Source organism: Globicephala melas, chromosome 1 (assembly GCF_963455315.2).
Source record: "Globicephala melas chromosome 1, mGloMel1.2, whole genome shotgun sequence".
Taxonomy (NCBI): Eukaryota; Metazoa; Chordata; class Mammalia; order Artiodactyla; family Delphinidae; genus Globicephala; species Globicephala melas.
Window position 1 is genome coordinate 187,626,519 of NC_083314.1, and position 20,943 is coordinate 187,647,461.

A 20,943-nucleotide genomic window follows, 5' to 3' on the forward strand; every position below is an offset into this window, starting at 1 on the left:
GCAACAGGCACGGCGGGCGGGTGCGGGGCCCCTAGGCGGCAGAGATGCTGCTCTGCTGCCCAAGGATGTTTCTCAAACATCCCAGTGCAGGAACCGTGCAGGTTCCTCCCGACCGCACGGGCCCACGAGAGCTGTCACATTCCCAGGCACAATTTCGTCCTTGAGAGACTTTAACATCGCCATCAAGAGTCACACCATTGGGCTTCCCTGGTGGCGCAGTGGTTAAGAATCCGCCTGCCAATGCATGGGACACGGGTTCGAGCCCTGGTCCAGGAAGATCCCACATGCCGCGGAGCAACTAAGCCGGTGTGCCACAACTACTGAGCCTGCGCTCTACAGCCCGTGAGCCACAACTACTGAAGCCTGCACGCCTAGAGTCCCCCCCCCCCCCGCCACATCTCTGACAGACAGAAAAGCAGTGCCACGAGATCGCTCTTGGAGCCGACATCAGCTCCTCCCACGGAGGCCCCCGAGGGCCACCCTGGGATCAAGCCCCCGCCTCCAACTAAAGAAACTCAGCTACCGCTGTCCTTGGGAAGAGAAGACACAAATGCGACTTGTCCTTCTGCCCCAGTTCTCTTACTTGGAGAGTAGCCTCACACCGCAAGATGCTTTATTTCTGTTGAAAACTCTGGACATTCAAACTTGGGATGAACGTCCTGAGGCAGCTCCCAAGGGGAAGAGAACCCGTGGAATTCGGGCCGGATGGCCAGCTGGTGCAGAAGCCAACTGGGAGTCCAGGGGCCAGGCGTAGGCTGGTGCCAGCTGTCCTACAGCACTCCGTACACTGTAGACCCCGACCCTAACCTGCCCCGACTCTCACTCCGATGCCCCCACCGAGGCCGACGGGGTCCTGGCCCTTTGATCGCACACATGCGACCCCACGTGTTGAGAAGCGAGGAGCGTGCAGGACACAGAGCAGAGGCAGAGCCTGAGACCACAAGGCGGACGTCCTCCGGTGTCATCCTGTCGGGACAAACCAGCCTGGGACGCCAACAGTCCTGTCACCTAGACCCCATGGTCTTTGGGACTGACTGGGGAGCATTCCCAGCGCCTGGGAGGCACCACAAGGCCACGGGGTGGGAGCTTTCGTGGAAAGAACCACCAGTCCGACCAGCTTCACCAGTTCAAAGAAACCCGAGACCACGCGTCTTTCCCAGCCACCCCTCTTCATACTGAATGAGGAAGTTTGGGAGAGACGCGAAAAGCCCCTGTTACAGGCGTCCATGCGGACTGCAGTCTTCGGCGTGGGTGCCCGTTCCGATGCAGGCCTCTCTGCTCAGACCCACCGGCCCAGATACCGCTCTCCGAGTAGCCGCCCTTAAGGAAAGTCGGCCCCCGCCCAACGGCACAGAAAGCACGACAAGGGGGGTGGTCGGTCTTACTCTCTTTTCTCCAAGCTCCTCGTCACAGCCTTCCCCAGAGGCAGCCTTGGTGCGGACCAGGACCCGGGGATCCCACGTACCCCGACCCCACCCCGTGAGAAGGGCTCCGCCTGAGGTCCCGAAAGTGGCAGAGCTGGGCGAGGGGCAGTCCAGGAACAGCGTCCTTCCTGGGGAACCGCGCACAGAGGATGCAAACCCCACAGAGGCCTTTTCCCGGCCCCCCCGTCCACCGCGCCCGAGCGCGGGCCGGGCCCCCGGGCGCCGGGAGCGGCCCCCAGGCCGATTCCAGAGGCGCAGCCGGAACCCTGTTCGCAGCGCGGCGCCGCCCTCCGGGACGCGGCTGTGTAACCCCGTGCTGTCTCCGGAATCGCTGCCCCGCCGGACACCGACGGGCAGCCTCGCCGACCGTCCACGAACAGCTGTCCGCCCGGCCAGCACAGGCCTCCCGTCGCTTCCGCTGCCCTATTCAGGGCCCTAGACTACACTTCCCAGGCCGCTCCGCGCGCGCTTGCAGATGTCGCGAGAACCTTGGCCTGGCACCTACATGGCAGGGGCGGGCTCTCGCGTGGACCGCCGGGAGGTGTAGTTTTGGGCTGGGAGCCACGCTCCCTGGTACCCAGGCTCGGGCTGCAGAGAGACTACAAGTCCCAGGGGGCGCAGCGCGACCGCCTGGAGGGCGGGGGGTACGAAAGAGGAACCCGAAGGGCGCGGGGGTGAGTGAGGGGCCGGGGGCGGGCGCGCGGGGAGAGGGCGGGGGGCTACCCTCGGGGTGCGGACCCCGGGCCGGGCGGTAATGGCGGGGCGGGGCGGAGGGCGCGGGGTCCGGCCGCCCTGCTCCTCCGCGCCCCCCGCCGCCCCGGCCGCGCGGGAGGGCCCGCAGGTGGATATCGCCCCCACAGTGTCCAGTGTGGTCCAGCAGGGTCTGTGTGCGTCGTCACCAGGACGATTTAATTGACGCTTTAGTTTCGGTTTAATTGAGACCGGGGTTCGGACGCGCGTATCACAGCGTTTCAAGGAGCAGCGTTCGAGCCAACGCAGCTCCTCGGTGCCCGAGCGCCAGGGTGGCCCTTTTGTCCTGTTTCCCGGGCCCCTGCGGGGCCGGGGGCAGAGCTGGGCCCCGTGCTTCTCTGCTCCTCCCCGCGCCTCCGCAGCAGGCTGTGTTAGCCAGAGTCTGAACGGCCACGGTGATCTCAGGAGCTCCTAGAAGGAAATCAAACCTGGGTTTTCCGGAAAGTTTCTCTTCCTGGCTCACGCTCACCCCACCTGGCCCTGGGCGCTCCTCCCAAAGGCGGGGCAGCCGCGGCTCGAGGGTGCTCAGCCCCGCACCCCTAGGGCGCCGCCCGCCCCTCCCTGCATCGCCCTGTGCCTCGAGGTAAGCTGTGACTTGTCGCGTAATTCACTTGAAGAACGACCTCTGGTCACCACAGCACTGGGAATCCCGCGTCCCCAAGGCCAAGGACCCCCCCAGGTGGGCTCCAAGGGTCCAACCGGCAGCTCCGTCTCGGGGCTTTTGAGGCCCCCGAGCCGTAAGTGTCAGCAGCCGGGAGTGTGTCCTTTACGTCGGTCAGATCGTTCACTGCGCTGATCTTCCTTGAGCGTGGGGGGATTTTCAGAATGGGAAGCAGCAGAATGAGAAGGTCCGCGGTTCTCGTATTGCCCGTTGGCGCCCTTTGCTCGCCGAGAGGCTGACTGGAGGTACCCGCACGGAGGCTCTGGAGATGCCGCGGGCCCTCCTGCGTTGTGCTCGACGGTGGGAGAAGGAAAGGGCAGCACACGTGAACTGTGAAGTTGGTGACCACCTGTCCCTCTCCCCTCTCCAGCCACAGCTGCCCGCAAGGCTGGAAGATCGCGTCCGCCCCCTGCCGTGGTCACCCGGGCAGGGCCTCCTGTCGGAGAGTTGTTTATGTGGTTTTCTGGCCCAGCACCCAACAGCTATTGAGGGACCTGAATAATTCCGCCCCCCGCCCCCCGCCGTTACCTGACGTGTTACTTGTTCAGAATCACAGTGACTTCTTTGAAACCAGTGCTTCTAAGGATAAATGAGAGTCATGAAAGAACACATGGTATAATTTAAATTCTCACCAAACTTTTCATTACCTTGTAGAAATTTTTGGACCCAATTCCTTAGATTTTTGGCTCCAATAAGATTTTCGAAATAGAAAATGAATTGCATTTATTCAGTTCGTGATTACATATAATCCACATAAGTGAAGTGCATAGGTTCAGTTTGCCCAGTTTTGACAAATGTATAGCTGTGTAACTTGCACACTGACATGATAGAGCACATTTCTGTCATCCCTAAAGGTTCCCTCATGTTGTGTCCCCCGAATCCTTGTGTCGAAGCCCCAGCGTGATGTTGTCTGCAGGTGGGGCCTTGGGGAGGTGATCAGGGTGAGGGGGGCCCATGAGGGGATCGGTGCCCTGATAACAAGAGGAAGACAGAGACCCCCCTCCCTGCTCACACACCAGGCAAGGCCAGGAGGACCGCGAGAAGGCGGCCGTCTGCAGGCCGGGAAGGGCCCTCACCAGAGACCGGATCTGCCGGCACCTGGACCTTGGGCCTCCGCGCCCCGGTTCTGTGAGGAACAGTGTCTGTCTAAGCTGCCCTGGGCTGACTGAGACCTCGTAAGCCTTCCCAGCCCTGCCCCCCAGGAGCCGGCATAGTTCTGATTTCTGCCACGTTCCTTCATGGTGCTGTGTTAGACTCCATGGTCTGTGGAGCTCCCTGGCTGTCCGCAGCGCAATGCCTGACCTGGGACGGCACTTGGGTGGGTTCCTGGCATTGTCTTGGGTGATGGGGTCATGCACATTCTTGCACTTGTGTTCTGTGGGCGTGAGACTGCCATGTGAGGCCTGGTGGGCAGGGCGGTGTTCACTAGTGTCTTCCATCTGCATCTCCTTGAGCAGTGATGCTGGGCATGCGTCCGTCTGCGACACCCGCTCGAAGCATCTGATCAAGTTTTTTGCCTTTTTTAATTTTTAAATATTTATTTTTTAAATTTATTTTTGGCTGTGTCTCAGTTGCGGCACATGGGATCTTCCTTGCAGCATGCGGGATCCTCTGCTGTGGCACGTGGGCTTCTCTCTAGTTGTGGCACGCAGGCTCCATGGCACATGGGCTCTGTAGTTGCAGCACGTGGGCTTTCTAGTTGTGGTCCATGTGCTCAGTAGTTGCCCCGCAGCATGTGGGATCTTAGTTTCCCGACCAGGGATCAAACCCTCTTCCCATGCATTGGAAGGTGAATTCTTAACCACTGGACCACCAGGAAAGCACCCTGCCTTTTTAAAAATTATCAAGTTGTAGAGACTTCCCTGGTGGCACAGTGGTAAAGAACCCGCCTGCCAGTGCAGGGGACATGGGTTCGATCCCTGGTCTGGGAAGATCCCACATGCCGCGGAGCAGCTAAGACCATGTGCCACAACTACTGAGCCTGCGTGCCATAACTACTGAAGCCCACGAGCCTAGAGCCCGTGCTCCTCAAGAGAAGCCACCACAATGAGAAGCCCGCACACCGCAACGAAGAGTAGCCCCCGCTCGTCGCAACTAGAGAAAGCCCACGCGCAGCAACGAAGACCCAATGCAGCCAAAGATAAATGAATAAAACAAAATTATAAAAATTATCAAGTTGTAATTTCCTCTAGGTCTTCTGGATACAAGCCATGTCAGAGAGATATATATATGTATATATATAGAGAGAGAGAGTATTACCTCCCATTGTTTGACTTGCCTATTCGCATTATTAATAGCGTCTTTTTAAAATTAAACTCTTTTGGAGTGGTTTTAGGTTAACAGAAAGATGCAGACCGAGGCACACTGTGGAAACTAGGACACGACGGTGCTCCGTTACTGTTCCCCGCGCTCCAGGCTGCAGGTCATGCGCTGCCCCAGGGTCCTCGTTCTGCCCGGGGTCCCATCTGGGAGGCTACTTTTTCGTGACCTTGACGGTTTTGGGGAGGACCACTCAGGTGTTTTGTAGCGTGTCCCTGATTTGGGCTCTGTCTGCTGTGTTTTCTTCTGGTTAGACAGGGGTTGTGGTTTATGGAAAGAAGTCCCCAGAGGTGAGGTGGCACTCTCGTGACATCACATCAGGGCACCTGACGTCCGCACGACATCACGGGGGCTGTCGGCCTGGTCACCTGGCTCAGGGGGGATCTGCCAAGGAGTGTCGCTCCTTGTCCTGTCCTCCCGTCTCTCTGGCAGCCACTCAGAGGGGCAGCCCACCCTCCCGGGGGTGGGAGCGAAGCTCTGGGGAAGACCCACCGTGTGGTCTGGACTCCCGTAAGGAGGATGGACGTGTGGGTGTCGTCTGCACTTTGGTGGGGACGCAGCTCCGCGCTGTCGGTTTGGCTGCCCACCTCGTTCCAGCCTTGGCCGCCAGGACCTTGTCGTTGCCCACCCCTCCCACCCCCCGCCCCTTGTGAGCGCTTCCTTCCTTTCTTGCACTGCCAGCCACGCCAGCTTCCCTTCATCTTGTTGTGTTCCCGCCTCAGCCCTAGAATCACCCAGTTCTCCGGGGAGCGCTGGTTTGTTTCATGGGAGAGTGGGATTTAGAAACGAGGACCTGGCAGCGGGTGTGGGCGTTGCTGCTGGGGTGTCCTTGCCTGTAGTCCTCTTAGCAGATAGGTAACTATGTATCTGTTCACCTGTGTGTCTGTAACCTGTAGTCTGTTAGAAAAGTGCTTATATGTAACCTCCTCACTGCCATCACCATCATTTTCTTATTTGTCCCACCCCAGTGTACATAGACAGCAGTTTCAGAATTGTTCTCCCATATACCTCCCCACTCTGAGAAACAAATTTATCACCTTGAGTGCCATGTTTATATTTGGTTTCTTCTTATCGTTGGTCTTACAGTTCCTAGTCAAAACACTGTCTTCCTGTCCCCTTCAGTGTGTTGGTGTCACACGTTGATACAGTTAGGTTCAGTGGTCACAGTCTGCTTTCCATCCTGCCACCCCTGGCATTCTGGTGGGTGGTGCTGATTTGTTTGCATGTATTAAGTCTGCTCTCTGTGATACATCATTCTATGGATTTTGGCAAATGCGTGGAGTTTATATCCACCATAATGGTGTATTTTCATGAGCAGAAGTTTTTAATATTGATGAAGTTTAGTTTATCAGTTGTGTTTCTTTTTTGGCTCATGCTTTCTGTGTCCTATTTAAAAGTCTTTGCCTAACGCAAAGCCCCTAAGATAGTCTCCTGTAGTTGCTTGTAGAAGGCTTATAGATGCAGTTTTGTGTTTAGCTCCGTGAGCCATCTCTAATTAATTTTTCATGTGATGTGAGTCTAGTAGTTTCACTTTTTATTCCATGTAAGTAACCAGCTGTCCCAGCACCATTTCCTGAAAAAAACTTTCTTTTCTCCATTGAATTGCTTTGGCATCTCATCAAAAATCATTTGACTGTGTTTGTGAGGATCTATTTCTGGGTTCTCTATTCTGTTACGTTGGTCTATCTGTTCATCAATCCACACTGTCTTGTGACTTTATAATAAGTCTTCAGGTATGGCAGTGTAAGTCCTCCATGCTTGTGCTTTTATTCTTTTTAATTTTTTTAATTTTAATTTTTTTTACTTTTTGGCCGCTCCCCGTGGCATGTGGGGTCTTAGTGCCCCGACCAGGGATCGAACCTGCACCCCCTGCATTGGAAGCTTGGAGTCTTAACCACTGGACCACCAGGGAAGTCCCACTTGTTCTTCTTTTTAAAATTGCTCTGGCTATTCTAGGTTCTTTGTATTTTCATATACATTTCAGAATCAGGTTGTCAGTTCCTCAAAAAAAAAAAAAAACCTATAATTTTGATTGTGATTATCTTAAATATTGGGTCAATTTGGGGAGAAATTAATCTTAGTAATATTGAGTCCTCTAATCCATTCACGTGGATGAATGGAGATACACACATATATGTGTGTGTGTTCATGTTGATACATATGTACCATTATTGTATGTCTTTCCATTATGTGGACCTTGAACAACTCTCAGCAGTTTTATCTTTTTCTGTGTACAGGTCTCACACATCTTTTATTAAGTTGATCCCCACGAACAGACTGTTTTGAGTGCCGTTGTGAATGATATTTAAGTTTCATTTTCCAATTACATGTTGCTAGTATATAGGAATGACAGTGGCTTTTGCATATTGACTTTATATTCTTGTAACATTGCTGACTTCACCTACAAATTAGAGTAGGTTTTTAAGATTTCCTAGGATTTTCCATGTGAACGGCCATGCCGTGTGGACAGAGGCGCGATCACACCTCTTTCTAACCTTGTGGCTTTTGCTTTGTTTTCTGTAGTCACTGGCTTGAGCCACAGGACAGTGTTGACTAGACCTGCTAAGGCTGGGTGGCCTTGGCCTCTTCACTGCTGCTATGGCATCAGCTGTGGGGTTTTTGGAGATGCCCTGCCTCACGCTGAGGGTGTCTCCTGTTTGCAGTTTGCTGAGAGTTATCGTGAATGGGCCTGAAATTTTGTCAAATGCTCGTTTTGCATCTGCTGAAATGGTGACATGGTTTTTTTCCTCTTTAATCTATTAAAGTGGTTGATTGCATCGACTGGTTTTTGTATGTTAGGTCAATCTTTTTTTTTCCCCCGAAGTTACAAAGAGTTTTTAAAAAATGTTTATTTATTTATTTTTAAATTTTATTTTTGGCTGCGTTGGGTCTTAGTTGCCCCGCGGCACGTGGGATCTTAGTTCCCCAACCAGGGATTGAATCTGTGTCCCCTGCGTTGGAAGGCAGATTCTTCTCCACTGGACCACCAGGGAAGTCCTACGTTAAGTCAATCTTATGTTCCTGGAAGAAACTCATTTGGGCGTGTTCTGTCACCTTTCTGTGTTTTACTGAATGCAGTTTGCTAATGTTTTGTTAGAGTTTGGGGTCTGTATTCATGAGGGATGTCAGTCTGCATTTTTTCCCTCGTAATGTCCTTGTCTGGATTTCTGTCAGGGTTATGCTGGCCTATGTTTGAGTCTTGCTTGCTGGCCTTATAAACGAGCTAGGACAGGTTCCCTTCCCCTTTGTTTTCTGAAGGACTTGGTTTAGTATTGGTATTAGTTCTTCCTTAGTTTTTTGGTAGACTTCACTAGTGAAGCTGTCTGGGTTCACTGTTTTCTTTGTGGGAAGTTTTACAAATATTAATTCAATTTCTTTCCTTTCATCTTAATTCAAATTATTTCCTTTCATCTGCCTAATACGGTTGAATTCACTCTCGTTTTTCTGTCTTCTTAAGACGGAAGCACAGATCAGTGATTTCACACTTGTCTTCATTTCTTATACAACCATTAAAAACTATAATTTTTTTTCTAAGCGCTGCTTTAGTTTCCTACACAAAATCTGATAGATCGCACTTTATCTTTCTGTTAAAAATATTTTAAAATTTCCTATGTTTGATCCATGAGTTATTTAGAAGTCTGTTGTTTAATTTACAAGTATTTGGAGATTTTCTAAATATCTTTTGTTACTGATTTCTAATATAATTCCATTTAGTCAGAGAATATTCTCTGTATGATTTTCACCCTTTGAATTAGTTGATACTTGTTTTATGGTCAAACATATGGTTTGTTAGGGAATATTTTGTTTGCACTTAAGAAGAGTGTGTATTACACTTTTTTTGAGTGTCATATTCTGTAATTGTCAGTTGAGTCAAATATTGCCCAAATCTTTTGTTTTTTTTTTTGCGGTACGCGGGCCTCTCACGGTTGTGGCCTCTCCCGTTGCGGAGCACAGGATCCGGACGCGCAGGCTCAGCGGCCATGGCTCACGGGCCCAGCCGCTCCGTGGCACGTGGGATCTTCCCGGACCGGGGCACGAACCCGCGTCCCCTGCATCGGCAGGCGGACTCCCAACCACCGCGCCACCAGGGAAGCCCTGCCCAAATCTTTTATATCCTTACTCTTTTTTTTTTTTTGTCTACTTGTTCAATCAGTTATTGAAAGAGGGGTATTCAAGTTTCCAGTCACATTTGTGGATTTGTCTTTTTCCTTTTAGTTCTCTCAACTTCATGTATTTGCAAGGTTTTATTCAGTGCATACAAATCAATCCAAGACGATTGGTTTATCTTCCTGATGAATTTACGCTGTTATTGTTGTGAAAGATCGAAGTCTACTTTGTCTGCTATCAGTATATCTGTGTGAGTGTTCTTATACTCAGTAATTGCATAGTCTGTCTTCTCCATCCTGTGCTTTCAGTGTTCTGTGTCTTTATGTATAAAGCTTGTCTGTTATAAAGTGCATATCATTTGGTCTTGCTTTTTATCTAATCTGACAGTCTCTACTTTTCAAAAAAATAACTATAATAACTACCATTTATTGAGGCACTTTATAGGCATTATGTAATTTCATTTCTTCCAGATTTTTTTTATTGTAGTAAAATATACATAACATGAAATTTACCATTTTAACCATTTTATAATATATAGCCTGTAGCCTTAAGTGTATTTATGATGTTGTACAACACTTACCACCACCCGCCTCTGGAACTTTCTCATCTTCTCAAACTGAAACTCTGTCCCCATTAAACGCTAACTGCCGTCCCCTTCCCAGCCCTGGCACCCACCCTCCTACTTTTTGTCTCTATGGATTTGAGGACCCTGGGGACCTCATGTAAGTGGAGTCATACATTATTTGTCCTCTTGTGCCTGGCTTATTTCACTTAGTATAATGTCACCCATGTTGTAGCAGGTGTCAGAATCCCTCCTTTTTAAGGCTGAAGAACATTCCATTGTATGGATGGACCACATTTTGCTTATTCGCTCATTGGTCAATGGGTATTTGGGTTGCTTCCACTTTTTTCTTTCTTGGCTGTTGTGAGTAGTGCTGCTGTGGACACTGGTGTACAAATACCTCCTAAAGACCCTGTTTCGGCTCTTCTGAGTACGTAATCAGAAGCGGGATTGCTGAATCATATGGTAATGCTGTACCGCTTTACGCTTCCCCCAGCAGCAGACAAGGGTTCAAATTTCTCCACGTTCGTTGTTTCTGGGTTGGTTCTTCTTAAAATATCTGTTCATTTATTTTATTTATTTGGCTGTGCTGGGTCTTAGTTGTGGCATGTGGGATCTAGTTCCCTGACCAGGGATCGAACCCAGGCCCCCTGCATTGGGAGCGTGGAGTCTTAGCTACTGGACCACTAGCGAAGTCCCAGTTGTTTCTGTGTTTTTGATAGTAGCCATCCTCATGGGTGTGGAGTAGTATATTTGCTGCATTTCTCTAATGATTAGTGATGCTAATCTCTGCTTTTTGATGGAGTATTTAGTCTGTTTACATTTAGTGCGGTTATTAGAGTGTTTGGGTTTAAATCTACCATCTTGATGTTTGATTTCTATTTTTCCATCTGTTTCTCTGTTTCTCCTTTCCTCCCTTTTTTCTTTTTTGGGTGAATCAAGTTTTTAAAATTCTGTTTTATGTCGTTTATTGACTTCTTAGTTCTGCCCTTTTGTGTTATTTTATAGTGGTTCCTATAGAGATTAAATATGTGTGTTTAATTTATCATGGTCTACCTTAAAAGTTAATCCTATACTTCACAAACAGTACAGAGGGTCCCAGTGACCACCTTCTACTTCTGGTGCTCTTGGCCGCATATATTTTAGTTCTTGTGCTAGAAAATTCTACAACACAGTTTTCATCTTTACTTTAGCTAATAGTCTTTAAAAATAGTTAGAGGTGTATTACATTTAATTGTTAAAGTCTTGGATGCCTTTGTTTACTAAATTGAGAATTTCTGGGTCCAGTGGTTAGGACTTTGTGCTCTCACTGCCGAGGGCCCGGGTTCAATCCCTGGTCAGGGAGCTAAAATCCCACAAGCCTCCCAGTGCAGCCAAAAAAAAAAGAAACAGAGAATTTCTGTAGAACTGCGCCGTACTTGGCTTGACATGCTAAATGTATTAGTTGAACGTTGTAAAACAAGCAGTACCCACTGGCCCCTGTAGAAAACTCTCAGACCCCAGGTCAGTGTGGGGGGTAAGTAGAGGCTCTGGAGCCAGGGGCCTGGCCAGTCCTCACCCTGCCGTGTACTCGCTGTGCCATGTACTTGCTGTGTGATCTTGTGCAAGCCTGTTTTCTCCTCTTACAAGGGGTCCAGGGACTTCCCTGGTGGCGCAGTGGTTAAGAATCCACCTGCCAATGCAGGGGACACGGGTTCAAGCCCTGGTCCGGGAAGATCCCACATGCTGCGGAGCAACTAAGCCCGTGCACCACAACTACTGAGCCTGCGCTCTAGAGCCTGTGAGCCACAACTACTGAGCCTGTGTGCCACAACTACTGAAGCCCACGTGCCTACAGCCTGTGCTCCGCAACAAGAGAAGCCACCACAATGAGAAGCCCTCGCACCGCAACGAAGAGTAGCCTCCTCTCGCTGCAACTAGAGAAAGCCCGCACGCAGCAACGAAGACCCAACTCAGCCAAAAATAAATAATAAAATAAAATAAATTAATTTTTAAAAAAGGGGGTCCATAATAGGCATTGCTAGGAGGGTAAAATGAGTTAATATGAATGAATAACTCAGAGTGGTGCTTGGCACACAGCAAGTGCTATATAATTGCTGTTCTTGCTGTTGTTACACAGTGAGCAGGTTCACATCCCTTGGAGATCCAGGATCTGCAGCAAAAAGAGACTTTTTCATCCTTCGCAAACCAACACGGGCATGAAAGTCCAGCCCTAGCTGTGTATGTGACAAACCTCTAAGGTGTGAAATTACTTTTCATAGGAGAATAAACCTCAGATTATTAATTTGTTCATTCTTTGGGGAATGTTTTAGAGATGAAAAGGGCTACTAAAATAATGTTAAGTATAACTTATCTTTTTTTTTTTTTTTTGCGGTACGTGGGCCTCTCACTGTTGCGGCCTCTCCCGTTGCGGAGCACAGGCTCCGGACGCGCAGGCTCAGCGGCCATGGTTCACGGGCCCAGCCGCTCCACGGCACGTGGGATCCTCCCGGACCGGGGCACAAACCCGTGTCCCCTGCATCGGCAGGCGGACTCTCAACCACTGCGCCACCAGGGAAGCCCTAACTTATGATCTTAAATTTATCTTTTTGCAACTGGATTCACGTTGTTAACCGAGAAGAGTGTTTTAGCATCCATCCCCATTTGCTTCCCTGAGGCCGACTCCTGCCCAGTGGAGACGAGGCTCTGGTGGCACTGCAGTTCTCTCCAAGTGACCTCTGTGCCTACCATTGGGTTTCTGAATAGAAAAGCCATGCAGTGGAGTCATTTCCGGCATAGAAGAATCAGCTCCAACAAATGACTCTCCCGTAGATGGCAATCATCATCCCGGGACAAGGTAGAAAAGCAGCTACCTGAGGACTCTGGAAGGGGGGACAGCAGGCAGGTCCTGAGGGCAGCTTAGACTTAGAGGCGTGGCCGGCACACAGTGTGTCTCTTGTTTGCACATCTTTCCTCTGAGGGCTGCACAGTCACTGCAGGGGTGGTGTGGTGGCTAAAACTCTGGGTGGAAAGACCGTGCGCTTCCTCGTTAGACTAAGGGGAGGAGCTGGTATCCACAGCTGCTGGGGAGAAATCCTGGAACGCGGAATTCTGCGAATAAACTCTGCTCAGATTTCTGTCCGAGCCTTGAACCGTGCACACACACAGGGCATGGGGAGAAGCCACCTGGAGTGAGAGCGAGGCCACCGCTTCCCACAAAATCAACAGCAACACAGTTTGCAGTTTGAATCTAATGAGATTAATCGCCTGCTAAAGCAAAACCATAAACTCTCTTCAGAGCAATATAATGGAATTCAGAGTCTCTACAGCATAACATTTGCAACATACATGTTACAATCTGAAAGTACTCAACATACAAAGAGCCAGGGGGATGTGAACCATCCTCAGGGAAAAGACAGTCAACAGACGCCAATCGTGTTATGACCCAGGTGTTGGATAGTCAAACAAGCACCTCACAGCTGGCTTAGTAACTGTGTTCAGTGAGGTAAAGGAAAATACACTCATAATGAACAAAAACATAGGAAATCTCGGTAGAGGAGTAGAAAATATTTTTCAAAACAAGCCAGTTGGAAACTTTAGAACTGGAAAGTAAACACCTGAAATAAAAAATTCACTGAATGGGCATAATAGAATGGAAATGACAGGAAGTAGTCAGACTTCAAAGACAAATTGGTAGAAATCATCTGGTCTGAAGAAAAACTGGGGAAATGATTGAGGGAAAAGCATGAAGAGCCCTAGGGACTCATGGGGCAGTGTGAAGTGTCTCACGCAGGGTAACTATGGAGCCCAGAGGGGAGGCGAGAGACACAGTGGGGCAGGAGAAGTACTTGAACAACAATGATCAGACTCTTTCCAAATACGGTGAAGAACGTAAATTTATAGATTTCAGAAGCTCAGTGAGTCCCAAACAGGATGAATATGACTAAAACCATAAACAGGCACATCATTTTCAAATTACTGAAAACTTTAAGATTAACTTTAAAAATCTTGACGGCAGCCAGAGAAAAACAAGACTACGTACACACAGCATCACAAAGACTAGGAACTTATCATCAGAAGGCAAGTGGAGCTGCATCTATAAAGTTCTGGAAGAAAGATAGTCAACCCTCCAGGAGTGTGTGTTAAATACAGATGTTTTCAGAAGAAGGAAGACTGATGGAATTTGTTGCCATCATCTGTGTACTGCCAGACATGCTGAAGAAAGTCTTTCCAGGCTGAAGGAAAATGCTACCAGAGTGAAACTCAGGTCTTTATGAGTGAGTGATGAGCATCAAAAAGGGTAAATATCTGGGGGGAACGTTTTCTTTAAAATACGTATTTAAAGAAAAAATCAGAACATGTCTTGGGTTTGTAATGCATACAGATGAAATACGTATGATAACTGTAGCATAAGGAACAGTGAAGGGGATCTGTGGACCTGCAGGTTCTGCCTTTACCTGAAGTGCTGCAGTATTGATTCTAAGTAAGCTGTGAAACAGTGGGGATGTGTGTTGCAGTCCTAGAGCGATAACCGTAAAAATAATGCAGAGACTCATAACTGAAGAACCAAAAGATAAATTGACAGGGGATTTTTAAAAATATTCAAATAATATAAGAGAAAACAGGAAAGAGAGAACAGAGAAATAAAACACCAGAGAGACAGCAGAAAACAAATAATAAAATGGTAGCCTTAAATCCAACCATAGCATCATTATACATTTGCCAATGCCCAGCATCAAGAGTGATCCTGATGTAAATATGGACTTGAGGCAGCAGTGATGTGTCAGTGTAGGTTCATCAGAGTACCTATCTGGGGCCGGATGTTGACAGTGGGGGAGGCTCTGCTTGTGTGGGGGCAGGGGGTGTATGGGAATTCTCTTGCTTCCTGCTCCGTTTAGCAGTGAACCCAAAACTGCTCTCAAAAAATTAAGTCTTTTATGTATTAAAACCAAGGAACAAGTAGAAAAATAATAAAATGGTAGACCTAAGTCTAACCACGGTGATAATTAAATTAAATGTTAATGGACTAAACTCTCCACGTAAAAGGTAGAGATTATCAGAATGCGTAAAGAAGCAAGACCCTACTACATGCCGTCTGTGGGAGATTCACTTTAAATATCAAAAACACAGGTTGAAAATAAGTGAATGCAAAATGTGTATGTATACAAATAGCGCAAGAAGGCTGGAGTGGCTATATTAATATCAGATAGGGTAGAGTCCCAATACGGAGTATTACTAAAGAGAACGAGGAAATTCCATTAATAAAGAGGTTGTTTCATCAGGAGAACATCAATTATGAATGCACCCAATAAAGGGAGTAGTAAGCAATCATAGTAGGCAATTTTAGCATCTTTCTCTCACCAGTTATTAGAACAAAAGACCTAAAGAAATCAGTAAAGACAGAGGATCTGAACAGTGCTCCCAAGCATCTTGAGCTGATTGATATTTGTGGAAGCCACACCCATCAGAAGCAGAACACAAGTTCCTTCTAAGTGCATATTCTCTAACAGAGACCAGCTGCTGTGCCCTGAAACAAGTTTCTAAGCAAAGTAGTGTACAGCTGTGTTTATTTGCATAGGACACGATTCTACAGAAGACACTAAGAAATCTGTGAAAACTGCTAGAACTATTAAGTGAATTTAGCAAAATCTCAGAACTCAAGGTTAATATGCAAATTTTACTTGTATTTTTGTATACTAACAGCAAACCGTTACGAAATGCAATTAGAGGCCACCGCAGCCCCTGGGAGTCTGGAAAGGGGGAACTGCGAGCCAGTGAACGGCTCAGTCCCCGGGCAGCGGGGGCCGGTGGAGGTGGGGCGCTGCTGCTGCGAGGGGCTGGCGGAGGTCCGCACCAGCCACGCTGAAGGAGGAGGCTGAAGGAAGAAGGAGGAGGGACCACCAGAAGCGGGACACGTGGACAAAGTTCAAGAGGAGGACAAGACATAGTAGAATCAGACTGCCGCTGTCTGAGAGCTGGGGCTACAGAGCTTGAAATTACCCTGGAAAACCTCTGAAATGTTGCGTCCTTCACCACTTCCTCCTACGGACTCCAGAGGCAACACACCTTATTAAGCATGAGAGTTGGAAGATCACTGTGAATATTTTGCAGGAGCACAGACTGAGGTGTTTCTGTTCCTCTGACCTTGAGTTACCGTTGCTTTCCATTGTGGTCTCTTTCCCCTCAGTGTTCCTCTCCGTTCTTCACTTCTAGTCCCACCGCCTTACCAAGTGGGATCGACTCACGCAGGTGAATTAGACCATCTTTTCGCACGCTGTTTTCCTCCCTGTCTGCCAGTATTACTCTGAACTTGACCGTTTTAACCTGAACCGTTCACGTGGGTTTGCAGTTCCCACTCTGCTTTTCAAACTTTCTGATGTCGCGTCACCATGACAGTCAGCATTGGCTCAGGTTACCCTGTGGACATACCTCTGTTAGGACAGTTAGCACATCCGGGGCTGCCCAGCCCGAGAGGTGCAGAGCAGGCGCAGAGAAGTAATCCCGACAGAGAAAACGTTAAAGAGCTTGGCCTGCGGTTGACTTAATTACCACTTCAAGCGTGGGGAAGGTCCTTATACAGAAGTCCTGGCCGGTGATAATCTGGCCTCAAGGAAAACAGAGGAGCAGGTGGCTTACGTTGCAGACCGCTTTGTGGTTAGAACAGGGGGACATTTGATGGCGTGGGTTTTTAGCAAGAGGATGAAGTCCTTTAGTAAAGGGTAGAGTGCTTCAGCCAGGGGCTAGTGAATAAAACGCTGACTCCTGATGGCCATAAACGCCGGCACCTAACGCCTGTGGCCCTGCTCCCCGTCTCCAAAATGGCTTGGTGAGTTTCAGATTTGGCCATTTTTAAGTTTATGGGATAGATTAGGCATGACCCCTCTTGAAAGTTTCCCTGCAAGGTATATGGCAGGATATGTCTTCCCATGTAACAAAATACCATTAAAAGTCGTAACTGCTGCTGTGCAACTTCTGCCTTTTAGTAGAAACTTCTATTCCTTGAACGACGTGTATTGGTGCATCTTTCTTTGCTTTTTATCTCTTTCAAATAGAATGTTTCATGTTTGACTTGCTTATCTGTATGTCTCCTGGGAATCAGTTTCTGCCCAGTACTTCCTGCTGGTTTATTTCATAGGACACTTTTAAGGAGTGAGGTTGCAGATGGGTTCACAGGTGACTTGACCTTGGAAAACTGTGGGGATTGACAGAGGGAACTCGTCTTTGAGCACCTGTTCTCAGAGCAACGTTCAGATCTGTAGAAACATACCTAGGCTCATTGGATGAACATTTAGAATTCTAGTAAATTGCTCAGAGATTCCTAAAGTCCACTTTAGAGGATCAGACCGTGCGACTGTGTTGTTATTATTTTAATTTGTGTAGTGTCCAAAGTTACTTTTTAAAAAGATTAATTTGTTTATTTTTGGCTGTGTTGGGTCTTCATTGCTGCGTGTGGGCTTTCTCTAGTTGCGGCGAGAAGGGGCTACTCTTTGTTGTGATGCGTGGGCTTCTTACTGCGGTGGCTTCTCTTGTTGCAGAGCACGGGCTCTAGGCGTGTGGGCTTCAGTAGCTGCAGCATGCGGGCTCAGCAGTTGCGGCTCACGGGCTTAGTTGCTCCGCGGCATGTGGGATCTTCCCAGACCAGGGCTCGAACCCGTGTCCCCTGCATTGGCAGGCAGATTCTTAACTACTGCGCCACCAGGGAAGTCCCCAAAGTTATGTTTTTAAAAGTGTTCGTGCTTTTTGTAAAGTGATTTGTTCTAAGCACATTAAAGGTCATTCAAGTGTTGTTCAAAAAAAAGAAAGAAAAGAGAAATTAGAGAGTTAATTAGATTTACAATAATACCCAAAGACAAAATATTTAGTAATATGTTTAACAAAAGATGTGTAAGAGCGCCTCTTCACTGAAAGCCACAGAACATTGCTGAGAGAAATTAAAGACAACTTGAAGGGACTTCCCTGGTGGTCCAGTGGCTAAGACTCTGTGCTCCCAGTGCAGGGGGCCCGGGTTCAATTCCTGGTCAGGGAACTCGTCCCACATGCCGCAACTAAAAAAAGATCCCGCGTGCCACAACTAAGACCCGGCGCAGCCAAATAAATATTTTAAAAAATAAACAAAGACAACTTGAAGAAATGGAGAGAGAGCATGTTTGTAGATTAGAAGACTCAATATTGTTAAAATGTCAGTTATCCCAGTCAAGATTCCAGAAGGCTTTTTGTAGTAATTGACAAGATGATTCTAAAACATGGAAATGCAGGTGACCTGGAATTGCCAAAGCAATTACACAAAGCAGGGCTTCACTCTGCCTGACTTCAGACTTTCTGTAAAGCTTCAGTAGTTGAGACTGTGTGGTACTGGTGACACACAGATGAACGGAACAGAATAGGAGGTCCAGAAGTAGACCCACACACAGACAATGGATTTTCAACAAGGATGTCAAGAGAATTTAATATGAAAAGGAAAGCCTTTTTAACACATGGTGCTACAACTGGATATACATAGGGAAGAAAAATGAACTTGATCTTTACTTCACACCATGACACAAAAGTAACTCAAAGAAAACACAGGAAATCCTTATGACCCTGAGGTCAAGGCAGAGATTTCTTAGGACGCAAAAAGCAAGAACCATAAAAGAAAAAATGGATGCATTCGATTTTACCAAAATGAAAACATTTGCTCTTCTGAAGATACCCGTTAGAGAATGAAAAGACAAGTCACAAAATGGGAGAAAATATTTACAGTACATATATCTGACAAAATACATGAAGAGTTAGCACGTAATAATAGACAGATGGCCCAGCCGAACAGCGTGGCCCAAAGATGTGAACAGACACGTTATGAGAGATGTAAGATGTGTGAATGGCTGACAAGCAGGACAGAGGTGCTGACTGTCGCTAGTTGCCAGGGAAACGCAGGTTGGAACAGCAGGAGAACCGCTGCCCGGCCGCCGGTGCGAGGCCACTAGCTGGCAGGGCCAGAGCAGGTGAGCCAGCCACTGCACACGGGGCCGCTGCCCGAGAATAGCAGGGCAGCTTCCCAGAGAGTCCCCTTGACCTGCTGCTTCCAAGCATTTACCCAAGAGGAAGGAAAGCAAGCGACTGTGCAGGACCGGGCCCAAGAACGCCCCCAGCAGCGTTAGCCACCAAAACGTGGAAGCAGCCACATGGCCATCAGCAGGCAGCGGGCAAGGGAAGTGTCCTCGCAGTGGATGCCACTCAGCCACGAGAGGGCAAAGTATGGAGGAATCTGAAGATCGCTGTGGCCATGCTGAAGGGCAGGAGCCCGACACAAGGTGCGCGGACAGTGTGGTCCGTTCTCCTGAAATTCCAGAAGACACCGTCCACATGCAGCGGCAGGGCTTGGCCGGGCAGGCGGGGGCCGTGGAGGGGCCGCACGGTGTGGACACCGTACTCAGTCGTGTCCACTGAGTAGCAGACAGAGGTGTCGACTGAGACCTGATTCCTGAATCAAAGGTATCAATGCGGCTGTGACACCAGTAGTTGCCACCTGAGGGGATTTCACATTCTAGAAAGGGGATGGTGCCGCAGGAAAGAGCAGGTGTTCTTTTTGTTTTTGCGGTACGCGGGCCTCTCACCGCTGTGGCCTCTCCCGTCGCGGAGCACAGGCTCCGGACGCGCAGGCTCAGCGGCCATGGCCCACGGGCCCAGCCGCTCCGCGGCACGTGGGATCCTCCCGGACCGGGGCACGAACCCGCGTCCCCTGCATCGGCAGGCGGACTCTCAACCACTGCGCCACCAGGGAAGCCCAAGAGCAGGTGTTTTTAATGGGGGGACTTGACGTGGGGGGCGGCGTCTGCTCCATCAGCCTGGACTAAAGGCAGCACAGAGCGAATGGCAGGACAGACCCCAGCCCGGGACCCCCAGGCCCTGGGCCAGTGGGCGGAGGGGCTTCTCGCCCCCCAGCCCCAAGCGCGCCCTCTGTGGAACCTGAACCAGCCCCCCTCACGCGCAGCTCCACCCTGCAGCTGTTTTTGTTAAGAAAAAAGTGTTTTTAGAGGTGACTTTTATGTGTTTGGGACAGATTATAATTGTAGTTCCCACCTTTCAGAATAAAAACCCGACTCACGATTTACTTCCGGGGTTGTGCAGGCCGGTGTGTTTCCCCGGTTACGTTAGAAGTGTGGCACCGTGAGCGCTGAATCGCGTGGGCTGTCGCGTTTCGTGTGGTTTTAGCGTTAGGACGTTTACTTGCAGTCTGTTTGCTCTCTGGATCCATCACCCGCCAGAGGCACCTGCACCCAGTACTGCCTGTGTCACGGCTTTTAGTGCCCCAGCTGGGTGTTTTCCACACACCCCCCCGTGATGACAACAGGGCCAACGGCACAAAACTGTTAAGACCGAGGGGTCCTGACCAGCCTGGCCCCCCTAGAGGCACCCTTGCCATTCCGTCTCTGGGTGAAAATACTGGAAATCGAATTCGGGTCTTATGAGGACAGGATGAGATGGCGGGTGGGAGGGCCGTCCGAGCTCTGGGGCAGGACTGGCTCACCCAGACCCTCTCTGCTCAGTCCTTCTTCCTGGAAGCAGCAGCGAACGGTGGGAAACTGGCGGAGGAGGAAGTGAGTCCATCAGATCCTGATCCGGGTGGGCCGAGCCGTGGGGGTTCCTGACGAAAAGTCCAGTTGGACCCCGAGCCCCGGGCGTGGTTTGGCTGCGCTTGGCCAGCAGCACGGCCTCACCTATCCACCTCGATTTGCAGGCCCCGGACCGAGGGTCTGCCGGCCTCCAGGAGGGCCAGGTAAGCATCCTGCGCCCTGGCCCCCGCCCGGTGCCCTGCCCTGCCAGGCGTCGCCTGTGGCCACACGGCACCCCTCTCTCTCGCAGACCCTGAGCTCCGGGACATGGCGCTCCAGCGCGCCGTCCTCCTGGCCAGCCTCCTGGTGGAAGTTGCCAGTAGATCCTCAGGAAGTGCGGTGAGCACCCAGCACGTGGCTCGTGGGCTCTTCACCCAGGGGCTCGCCCTTCCACCTCTAGGTGCCACCCTTGTCCCGGCCCCCGAGATGCTGGCCGTGCCCACTGCCAGGGTCAGAGGGGCCTGTGCCTCTGGGCGGGCAGCAGATGCACAGCCCCGCCCCTGGCACCCGCTCCACTCTGCCTGCTAGAACCTCCTTTCCCTCTGCCCA

General features: G+C 49.7%; 1 protein-coding gene across 17 annotated transcripts in view; it reads left to right on the forward strand.

Moving 5' to 3' along the window:
- The first annotated feature begins 1,984 nt into the window (after positions 1-1,984).
- C1H1orf159 (chromosome 1 C1orf159 homolog) overlaps positions 1,985-20,943 on the forward strand; it is a 28,271-nt gene continuing 9,312 nt past the window's right edge. For 9 of the 17 annotated variants that reach the window (XM_060284679.1, XM_060284690.1, XM_060284693.1 and 6 more), the window contains exons 1-3: positions 1,985-2,098; positions 20,329-20,558; positions 20,645-20,733. In XM_060284679.1, the coding sequence (XP_060140662.1) occupies positions 20,662-20,733 (72 nt within the window). In that variant the 5' untranslated portion in view covers positions 1,985-2,098; positions 20,329-20,558; positions 20,645-20,661. Of the gene's footprint in view, positions 2,099-2,195; positions 2,758-20,328; positions 20,559-20,644; positions 20,734-20,943 lie in introns of those variants that run through there. The other 8 variants (XM_060284651.1, XM_060284669.1, XM_060284700.1 and 5 more) reach the window with 8 other exon arrangements.